Source organism: Mesoplodon densirostris, chromosome 4 (assembly GCF_025265405.1).
Source record: "Mesoplodon densirostris isolate mMesDen1 chromosome 4, mMesDen1 primary haplotype, whole genome shotgun sequence".
Lineage (NCBI taxonomy): Eukaryota > Metazoa > Chordata > Mammalia > Artiodactyla > Ziphiidae > Mesoplodon > Mesoplodon densirostris.
In genome coordinates, this window is record NC_082664.1 from 168,384,465 (window position 1) to 168,396,118 (window position 11,654).

Genomic DNA, 11,654 nt, shown 5'->3' on the forward strand with positions numbered 1-11,654 from the left:
ATCAGTTCATCATATGGGGAATATATTGCAATGCCTCACTAATGTCCTTCCATAAAGCTACATAAATTCCACAACTATCTTTCACTAAACAGTCATGAGCTAGAAATGTCCTACACCCAGAGGGAGCACTAGCCTTCCAGTCTATTGATGACATCATCCAAATAGGCCCATACAAGGGCACCACTTAACAAGGACTAGACATCCTACAGACCAATATGTAGCAACATGGCTGGACCATTATTACAGATAAGACATAGTTACCCAGTACCTAACTGAAATCCCTGGGCAAAATCTGTGGGGGGCACAACATCTCATTCCAAAGGAGAAGACTGCCAAGCTTTGACACACTCTACTTGAACAACTGAAAATGAGGCTCAGCTATTGGTGGGACTATTTGGATACTTGCACTCTCACAGTCCCCATGTGTGGTTCTTGATGGCATCCATTACATCCATTACATCCATTACTATTAGATTACTTCAAAGGCCACTCTTTTCAGTGGGGCCACAACCAAGAGGACGCACTTGAGGCCGTCCACCAGGCCTCTCAGGCTATCCTTCCTTTGGGGCCCTCTGATCCTCATTTGCTGTTTGAGTTACAGCTCTCAGAAACATCTCTGTTCACCAAGTACAGTCTGTGGTAGAAGGCTACTACCATAGGTCACAGACAGACACCCTTTGGAGTTTTGGACCTATAATCTTCCAGTCTGCTGAAAGGTATGCATCCTTTGTGAGAAAATTATTGGCCTATGATTGAGCCTTGGTGTCTGAGTATATGACCTATGGCTGTGAAATAATATTACAACCAGAAATACCAATGAAAGTTATGAATACTTTGACTTTTTTTTTTAAATTAGTTTCTGCTTTATAACAAAGTGAATCAGTCATACATATACATCTGTTCCCACATCTCTTCCCTCTTGCGTCTCCCTCCCTCCCACCCTTCCTATCCCACCCCTCCAGGCAGTCACAAAGCACCGAGCTGATCTTTGACTTTTGCTCTCTAATTTTCTTAGGGTATTTACAACTAACATCAAAGAAACTATAAATATTGCATAAAATATAATCTCAGATGCATATTCATGAACCAAAGAAAAATATTTTCTACTGAGTTTAATTAAAATAATTTAAAGTCATCTGTAATTATTATACTTATTAAGGTATATTTTACCTTTGAATGTTCTTTGTGTATTTACTTGCATTTGTGTTTTTGATATTGAGTCTTGATCCTCATAGAGAAGATTTCCATCTGGTGCTTCAAACTGAGCTACATAAAGAGAAGCATATAATCAAATAAATAGAAAAACAGATCTATTGTGAACCCAAAATTTATAACAAATGTACAGCATAAATTCTTCTCAATTTTATAGACTTATAAGTAGATTACCATAATGCTAGATCTAATATGAAAAGAAAAGAGTTTTAATGGGTATATATTAAAACTGTCTCATTATTTCATTAATAATGCTAGGCATCACATGTGCTTTCTATCATTCTCTATATTTCCTACGTTCATACTTAAGTTAAAACTTAATTATAGGATAAAATATCAGGAAGATGGAGGACTAGGAAGTTCCAGACCCTCATTACCCCATGGAGACACTAAGTTAATAACAATATACAGATCAAAATACCATTATGAGAACTCTAGAAACCAGTTAAGAAACTGCATCATCCAAGTGCATTACTGACCAAGAAAAACTGTACCAAAGAGGGTAGGAAGGGTCATGGCATTTTGCCCAGCTTAGTTAGCTCCACCATCTCCCTGGCACAGTGTGCCACAGTGTGCCACAGTCACAAGGAAGTCTTGCAATTTCCAGATCCTCCATTGGGATGAAAAGAGTGAAACTTGCATCCAACTTTCTGTCATGTCTAGGCACTGCCTGAGTCATTGGTTGCTGTCTTGCCTGATCTGGAAAGCTGATGGGGACAGTTCCATAGTTAGATACCAGGTGGGAGGCTGCTGAAAACAAAGGCAAGTGCCGTCACACATTAGAGCTGCAGGGGTTATGAAGTTCTGCAAATGATGGAGGAGCAAGAGATTACAGGTGGAGGAATACATTAGAAACCAAAACAAAAAGCTCCTGAGAAGAAACAGGAGAGAGCCTCTTAGGGAAATTAGGAGAGTTAAAAAAAAGTCATACTAGAATAAAAGAGTACACACAAGCCCAGAGAAGATACATCCCCAGAGAAGGTTTGAGAAGTATCAGAACCTCCATGTGAGGCTTATTAGTCAAGGTGTTCCCCTGTATCTGAAAAGACTGAGAGAGATACCTATGTTTTCAAATTCCCAAATCTCAACAAAATATGACAAAGCATACAAAGAAACATGGAAACATGTCCCAATCATGGGAATAAAATAAAGTTCCAGAAACCAACCCTAAAAAACCACAAGTCTGTGAATTACCTCACAAAGAATTTTAACAACTGTCTTAAAAATTCTCAATGAGCTGAAAGAAATATAAACTAAATGAAATCAGGAAAATGAAGCATGAACAAAATTAGAATATCAACAAAGATATAGAAACTATAAAAAAAACAACTCTGGTGCTGAGCGATATAATAACTGAATTGAAAAATTCACTAAAGGGGTTCACCATCAGACTTGATCAGGCAGAAAAAAAAGTCAGCAAACTGGGAGACAGGTCATGTGAAATCATTGTATCTGAGGAGCAAAAAGAAAAAAGAATTAAGAAAAGTGTAGAGAGCATGAAGGATTTATGGGACCCTATCAAGTGGACCAAGATATGGATTATGAAAGTCCCAGAAGAGAAGAGAGAAAAAAGGGAGCAGAGTTTATTTGAAGAAATGACAAAACTTACCGAATTTAAAAAAGAAATGGATATACAAATTCAATAAGCTTTAAAAACTCCAACTAGGAAAAACCCAAAGAGACCAACACCAAAACACAATGTAGTCAAACTGTCAGAAGTCGAGGAAAAAGAGAAAATCTTAAAAGAGGCAAGAGAAATACAATTTGTTATGTGCAAGGGAGGCTCTATAAGATTATAAATGAATTTCTCAGAAACCTTGCAGGCCCTAAGATAGTGGGATGATACTTTCAGAGTTGCAAAAGAAAAGAACTGTCAACCAAGCATATGATATTTGGCAAAACTGTCCTTCAAAACTGAAGGGGAAATTAAGACTTTCACAGATAAACAAAAGCTGATGGAGTTCATACCACTAGACCTGCTCTGCCAGAAATACTAAAGGAAGTCTTTCAAGTTGAAATGAAAGGATATTAGATGGCATCATGAAGCTGTATGATAATATAAAGGTTTTGGTTACGGTAAATATGTGGACAAATGTAGAAACCTGTATTACTGAAATTTTGATGCATAACTTCCCTTTTAATTCTTATACAGAATTAGGAGAAAAAGCATAAAATAACTATAAATCTATGTTAATGAGCACACAATATACAAAGATGTGATTTGTGACACCAATAAATAAAGTGAGGGGAAAGAGCTTTAAAGGAGTACAGTTTAGTGACTGAAGTATGTATGTGTTTGAAGTTAACCTGTTACCAGTATAAAATAGATTATTGTAACCATAACAAAAACATTTATAGACTATTCATGTTATGGATACATGTTTGTATCCCCCAAAATTCATATGTTGAAGCCCTAACCTCCAATATGATGGTTTTGGAGATGGGGGGAGGGAAGTAATTAAGGTTAAATGACATCATAAGGGTAAGATCCTGATCTGATGTGATTATTGCCCTAATAAAAAGAGACACCAGAGCTTTCATTCTCTATCTCTCTCTCTCCATTTGCACACAAAGAAGAGGTCATGTGGGTACACAATAGATGGTGGATACTTATGAGCCAAGAAAAGACATCTCAGAATGAAATCTAACTTACTGGCACCTAGATTTTGGACTTCACCTACAGAACTGTAATAAATAATTTTCTTTTTTTTTTTTAAGTGACCCTGTCTATGGCTTTCAGTTATGGCAGCCTGAGAAGACTAATACACAAAAGGAAATGAGAAGAGAATTAAAGCATGTCACTACAAAAAAAAATCAATGAAAGACAAAGGAAGAAAGTAAGATAGGAAATGAGGAGCAAAAAATTATGAGACATACAGGAAATAATTAACAAAATGGCAAAAGTAAGTCCTTTCCTATCCAACTGTATGCCAACTAACTGGATAACTTAGAGAAATGGATACATTCTTAGAAACACACAACCTACCAATGTAAGTGGGTTAAACTCCCTGGCCACAGAGTAGCTGTACGTATAAAAAATAAGACCCACCTATAATGCTGTCTACAAGAGATTCACTTAGGTCTAAGGACATATATAGACTGAAAGTGAAAGGATGGGAACAGATACTCCATGCAAATGGTAACCAAAAGAGAATAGTGATGGCTATACTATAATATCAGACAGAAGAGACTTTAGTCAAAACCTGTTAAACAGACAAAGTAAGACATTATATAATAAGAAAAAGGTCAATTCTCCAGGAATATGTAACATTATAAATATAAACATTATAGTGTTTATAAACATATATTCATCAGACATGAGAACTCCTAAATACATGAAGAAAACATTAACCAGATTGAATGGAAAAATAGACCATAAAACAAAAATTGTAGGAGACTTCAATAACCTCATTTACAATAATGGAAAGAACCAGAAAAAAGATCAATAAGAAAATTAGAGGATTTGAACAACACTATAGGCCAGTTGGACATTATAGATATATGCAAAAGAAACCTCCACCTAACAACATCAGAATACATTTTTCTCAGGTACACATGGAACATTCTCCAGGATACTGATATTATGCAAAATAACTTTTCTGATCACGATGGAAAGAAACTAGAAATTAATAGTAGCAGAAACACTTGAAAATCCACAAATATGTGGGAAATATAAAAATATATTTTCAAAAAAACCAATGGGGGCTTCCCTGGTGGCGCAGTGGTTGAGAGTCCGCCTGCCGATGCAGGGGACACGGGTTCGTGCCCCGGTCTGGGAAGATCCCACATGCCGCGGAGCGGCTGGGCCCATGAGCCACGGCCGCTGAGCCTGCGCGTCCGGAGCCTGTGCTCCGCAACGGGAGAGGCCACAACAGTGAGAGGCCTGCGTACCGCAAAAAAAAAAAAAAAAAAAAAAAAAAAAACCTTAAGGATTTTACACATTTGCTCCATTTAACTCTCCTAACAATGCCAGGAGGTGGATACTCTATCACCATAAAATTACCCAAGTTTATCAGTCACTTTCCACCAACGAAGACAAACGTTTTCTGGTTTCCCTTCAAGGACTAGCTTGATACCCATTTCAAGCCCTTTAACGATACAAAACTGTGGGGGTGGGAGGCATAGGGTTTACGGTCCTTAAATTCTCCATCAAGACAAGAGAAGCTCAGCCGCAGCTGAGGCAGTCACGCGGTGGGGGGAATGAAGAGAGAAGCAAGGACGCTTTGGCCAGGGAATCTGTGAATACGCTGACAGCTGACGAGGGAAGTCCCCCACCACTCGGTATACCTGCTGAGGCTGTTGGCAGTCAGGCTACTCGGTGGTTTGGCCCTGGCGAGGCTGGCTCCAAGGTGAAAACGCTGGAAATTGAGCCTCCCAGACTTCCTTCAAGACAGAAGCCTGCAAATCCTGCAGGCTCCAGCCCAGCTGCTTTACAAACGGACATCCGTGCCACCAGAAAACGCCGAGCTTTAGCGTCCCCGGGCGGCCGCAGCGAGGGTAATAACACGCCAGCTGCGGACGGCCGTTGACGTCACGTCACGACGCCGACGTCCTACGTCAGACGCCGCGGGCGGGAGCCGCCCATCCCACGCGCGCGGGGAGAAGGGCGAGGGCTTCCGGCAACGGCGTGGTCTTCGAGAGTCTCTGCGTGTCTCCACCGCGCCCTCGGTCTCTGCGATTACTTCCAGACGCTTCACACGCGGAGATGCTTACAGGCTTTTGGCCTCGAGAAATAACGTCCCGTTTAGTGCTATAAGAGCTTGGGCTACACCGACAAAACCTGAGCCCCAGGCCCTCCTCTGCCACCGTCTAAATTTTTCACTGCGGGGTGTTGTGGAGTCAAAATAATTTTTTTTTAGACTATTAAATATTTTGTTGTTGTCGAACTATAGTTGATATACAATGTGTTAATTTCTGGTGTACAGCAAAGTGATTCAGGTGCATATGTTAAATACCATGTTGTACCATGAACATGTACCACTTCCATTATTCTTCAAGGGATAATAGGAAGATTTCTGCTTCCAACCAAAATGGTGTAACAGGGACTGGGTTTATCCTCCTAGCTGACCAACTAAAAAATCAGACAAAATATAAGAAAATGAATTTCAAGATATTGGCTATCAGGCAATTAATGACAGTGATGCCTGGGTAACAGGAAACAAACAAGATGAGCTCTGTGATTTCCTAAACTTACTTTCTGAAGAGAGGAGTTTCCAAATCATAATGCAAAAAGGGGGGAACCCAGGGAGACCCCAGAAGTCTCCCTGAGTTGAAGAAAAGATGTCCAGTAAGGCCAAGGAAATTCGAGTTAGGAGGGAATACTAAAGAAGAGATTGAAAAAGAGTGAGAGAGCTCCATAAATTCTCAGAGGGACCCCCTTCAAGTCCACAGCGGATTAATGTCACCATATGCATGTATGGCCACATACATGCTAGGCTAGGGAAAGAGCCACCTAAAAGCATCAAAGGGTACAATACTCACAGCTCACAAAGAGCTGGAAATATTTTATATTCTCACCAGCTAGAGTGAAAAGCTTTATAATTAATGGGTACTCCCTAAGTACTCACAAGGATTTTGCCACAGGAGGTGGTCAGGACTAGTCTTACACTAAACACTTCTCTGCACCTGACAAATGAATCTTCAAAGTAATACCTGAAAGAATCAAACATTTCCAATAGCTTGACAGACCCAGAACAGAGCTCAAGAATATTTATATGCATATTAAAACAGCCAGCACCCAACAAGGTAAAAATCACACTGTCAAGTATCCAATCAAAAGTTGCAGGGGGGCTTCCCTGGCGGCGCAATGGTTGAGAATCTGCCTGCTAATGCAGGGGACATGGGTTCGAGCCCTGGTCTGGGAAGATCCCACATGCCGCAGAGCAACTCGGCCCGTGAGCCACAACTACTGAGCCTGCGCGTCTGGAGCCTGTGCTATGCAACAAGAGAGGCCGCGATAGTGAGAGGCCCGCGCACCGCGATGAAGAGTGGCCCCCGCTTGCCACAACTAGAGAAAGCCCTCGCAAAGAAACGAAGACCCAACACAGGAAAAAAAAAAAAAAAGTTGCAGGGGAATTCCCTGGTAGTGCAGTCGTTAGGACTCCGCACTTCCACTGCAGGGGGCACAGGTTCAATCCCTGGTCTGGGAAGTAAGATCCCACATGCTGTGCAGTGCAATCAAAAAAACAAAAAGTTGCAAATCATGCAAAGAAAGAGGAAAATACAATATACTAATATAACGGGATAAAAATCGATCAGTCAAAATGACCCCAGTCATGACAGATGATAGCATTGGTAGATAGGACTAAAAAATTATTACAACTGTATTTCATATATTCAAGAATCTAGAGGAAAGATTGAACATGTTAAGTGGAGACATAGAAGATATGAAAGCACTCAAATCAACTTTCCAGAAATGAAGATTACATGTCTGAGAAGAAAAAATGCACTGGCTAAGAGAAACAGTAAGTTAGCAATCACAGAAGAAAAGATTCATGAACCTAATAGCAGAGAGAAACCACCCAGAAAGAAAGATACATAAAAGATTCTGTGGGGGGAAAAAAAATTCAGGATTTCTGTGAGCCATAGAACAACTTCAAATGACATAATATACATGCATGTGGGTACCTAACTATTTTTCTAAGTATGATGAAATGTATAACTCCACAGATCTGAGAAGCTCAGTGAACACCAAGCACAGGAAACATGAAGGAAACAAGACACATCATAATCAAATTGCTTAAAAGCAGTGAAAAAAAGAAAATCTTTAAATAAACCGTAAGGATAAAAAGGCACATTACAAAGATAAAGTAACAAAGACAAAGATGACAACAGAGTTTTTTTCCAAAACAGTACAAGACAACATTATGCTAAGTGAGATAAGCCAGATAGACAAAGACAAGTATTGTATGGTATCATTTACATATAGAATCTAAAAAAGTCAAACTTTTAAAAAAACAGTAAAATCATGTTTACCAGAGGATAGGGGAATAGTTTGATGTTGGTTAAGGGTACAAACTTAGTAGTAGATAAGCCATAGAGATCTAATGCACAGTATAATGAATACAGACAGTAATATTGTATTATGATTATGTAACGTGATAGAGGTGCTAAATATTGCCACAGTGGCAATTATGTTACAATATATAAATGTTTCAAAACTTTATTTATTTACTTTTTTGGCCTTGCCCCACGTGTTATGGGATCTTAGTTCCCAGACCAGTGATCGAACCCAAGACCCAGCAGTGAGAGCCTGGAGTCCTAACCACTGAACTGCAAGGAAATTCCCTCAAAAAATTTTAAATGCAATACTGGAGATGACAGCGCAACATTATTAAAGTACTGAAAGAAAAAAATGGTTAATCTAGAATTCTTTAGCCAGAATAATTATCTTTCAGAAAACAAGGTGAAACAGAGAATTTGTCAGACACACAAAAGCTGAAAGAATTAATCAACAGCATACCTGCACTAAATAAATATTGAAGGAAGTCTTTCAACCAGAAGGAGAATGATACCAGTTGCAAATCTAGATCTGTGAAAGAATTGAAGAGCACTAAAAATGGAAACTAGGTGAGTATACATCAAGATATTTTTCTTATTTAAATCCTCAAAGGTAATTGTTTAAAGAAAAATCAGCAACAATGTGATGAAGAATTTAGAACATAGGTGAAAGTAAAATGTATAACAATAATAGCACAAAAGCCAATTGGGAGAAATGGAAATATAACATTGTAAAGTTCTTATTCTATATGTGAACTGTTATAATACCACTTGAAAGCAGTCTGTGATGTAGGCTGGATAATGGCCCCCAAAGATAAAAGGTCTTAAACTCTAGAGCCTGTGAACATTCATTACCTTTCACGGCAAAGACTCAGCAGATGTGATTAAGGATTTTGATATGAGGAGATTATCTGAGATAATCTGGGTGTCACAAGTGTCCTTGTAAGAAAGAGGCAGAGGGGGACTTCCCTGGCAGTCCCTTCCACTGTAGGGGGCACGGGTTTGATCCCTGTTCAGGGAACTAAGATCCTGCGTGGCATAGCCAGATAAAAAAAAGAGGCAGAGGGAGATTTGACATAGAAAAAGAGAATGCAGTATTACCATGGAGGCAAAAGACGGGAGTGACATGGTCATAAGTCAAGGACTGTCAGCAGCCACCAGGAACTGGAAGAGGAAAGAAGCAAATTCCCTTCTAGAGCTTCTGGAGGGAGTGTAACCCTGCCAGCACTTTGACTTTAGCCCAATGAAATATTTCACATTTCATGAGAGAATATATTTGTTTTAAGCCACCAAGTAATAGTTTGTAACAGAAGTCATAAGAAACTAATACATGTAATAAGTTAAAGATGTATACTCTAAAACCTAAAGTGAGCCATAAAATAAAACAGAAAAGAGTTGTAGCCAGTGACTCAAAAATAAAAAGGAGCTAAAATGGAATTTTAAAGATACCCATGGGAGGTGAAGAAGCTGGGGCCATTTGCTGCTATTTCCAATACAGAGAAGTACGATTAAGAGAATAGCAATCAAACTGCAATCAAAGCTGTGCAGTTAAATTCAAGGATCTTGCAATAGTTTGGGAGAGCTGCACTAAGGCATTTTCCTCTTGTGAGGAAGAGTCTTGGAGCTGTTCTAAAAGACAAAAGAATATTAATGTCCCTTCATTTACCTGTACTTCCCAGTGTTTAAGGCGCTCCCTCCCCAGGTGCTTGTTTTTTCTATCCTTCCATTGACACAAAATAAATGTGTCCCATTCCAGGAACTAAAACTATTGATATTTCTTTCCAATAATCCTTTACTTTCACCCAAACTTTTCATCTGGAAGAATCAGTCAGGAGCAAGAGGGACAAGAGGATTTTCATAAAACTTATAAAGACCCATTATGTCCCCATCTTTCAGCCTGTGGGGGCCAGTACAGGGGAGAGTATAGATGCCACGCAGGGCAATAAGTGCCCAACTGCTATACAGTGCTTCACCTGTGATTTCCCATGTGATTTTCTCTATCTCAGGAACTTTCACTAAGAGGGCCAGAGAGTGCCTTTATGGTCAAAACCCACTTCAAGCAAACTCTGACTTTTTACTGTCATCTCTGAAAGGATATAAGATTGGCTTGATAGAAGATAGTCCAGAACAAAAAGGTATCAGAAGTTGAGCTGTAAGAGGGCCAAGCTATTCCCATCCCTCCTTAACAAATATGTGTGCCTTCCCCTTATCTTCCAAGCTAACCAGCCAAAGTTCTATCGATTTTCAAGATTTCTGCCCACAGCAGACATAAATTTCCCTCTTTTTGCATTTGGCGTTGGTGAGTCTCTGTAATTTTTGTATGAAAAGGATCAGAACTTTCCTCTAACCCAGGGTGGATCTTAGCATTGGTTGTTATCATAGGATGGGGGTGAGGCTGACCATCGGGTCGACCCTCTAGCCCTCACCCCAAGGAGAGATAACAAGAATCAAGTCATGAACCTGCCTCCCGGTACTCAGCCTGCAGCCATCTCCCTAATTCCTCCTCAGTGACAGAGAATGGAGTGGAGGATAATTTATTGCTGGATTGAATAATATAGCTGTTATTAAATCCAAGGACTTCCCTCAAATCATGTTAAGTGAACTAAATGGACTGTGGAGAGGCTCTTGTATTTCCTGTTCCAGGAAGCCATGTTGTGTCAGTATTCCATCTTCGTCACTGAAACTGTCAAGAATTGTGAAGGGTCTACAGTTTTCCTTATTTGTTAGAAAACAAGTCAGCCTACCACAGTATCATAGATACTGGCAGAAGATATGAGACTCCTGGGCCAGAGACAAAGAACAGTTTATTAATCACAGCAATAGCAGCAGCCAGAGTAACAACATTTGTGCTGGTTCCCGAAGCCCTGACTCCCGTAGAGCAAAGCAACAGTGGCCAGCTGATGCCTGTACACTCAGTGAGTTGGGTTCCTTGAGAGGAACCTGTTTAGGAAACTCCGATCTCCCCGCCCCGCCCGGGAACTCACCTCCCTGAAGCTCAAGGAGGGCCCTGTTGGGGCCGATTTTGGCCCTAGTCTCACACCTTCCCATGAGCCATGGGGTAGAGTGACTAAACCCACTCAGCTCACGGCCCCACCCATGAGCTTCCTTCCACCCTATCCTTAATCTTTTCCGAAAATGCTGCTAGCAAACCTTCTCATCCTTTTTCCGGTGGGAGACATTGTCTTTATTATCATGATCAGCCAATAAATCCGTCCTCTGCCCCAGCGAGAGATGCTAAATTTCTCAAAACTATTTGCTATACCAATATCCTTGAAAAGATGGTCCAGAACAAAAAGGTATCAGAAGATAATCAGAAACATGAAAAGACTCATGGAGAATTCTAAAGTCACAGTGAACATTCTATGCGTGCACTACAATGTTTCTTAATTGAGTAATAAATGGAACTCAATTCCAGCTGTAGCCAGTTCTTCGAAGTTTTATCT

At 40.0% G+C, this 11,654-nt stretch overlaps 1 protein-coding gene across 10 annotated transcripts in view; it reads right to left on the reverse strand.

Annotated features, from left to right (window-relative positions):
- CCDC7 (coiled-coil domain containing 7) overlaps positions 1 to 5,689 on the reverse strand; it is a 112,244-nt gene extending 106,555 nt beyond the window's left edge. For all 10 annotated transcript variants that reach the window (XR_009531671.1, XR_009531667.1, XR_009531666.1 and 7 more), the window contains exons 1-2: positions 5,500 to 5,689; positions 1,171 to 1,266 (exon numbers count right to left, since the gene is read on the reverse strand). Coding sequence is in view for 3 of the 10 variants with exons in the window: in XM_060095434.1 (XP_059951417.1) it covers positions 1,171 to 1,201 (31 nt within the window). In the remaining 7 variants the exon portion in view is untranslated. The remainder of the gene's footprint in view (positions 1 to 1,170; positions 1,267 to 5,499) is intronic.
- Between the last annotated feature and the right edge of the window lie 5,965 nt (positions 5,690 to 11,654).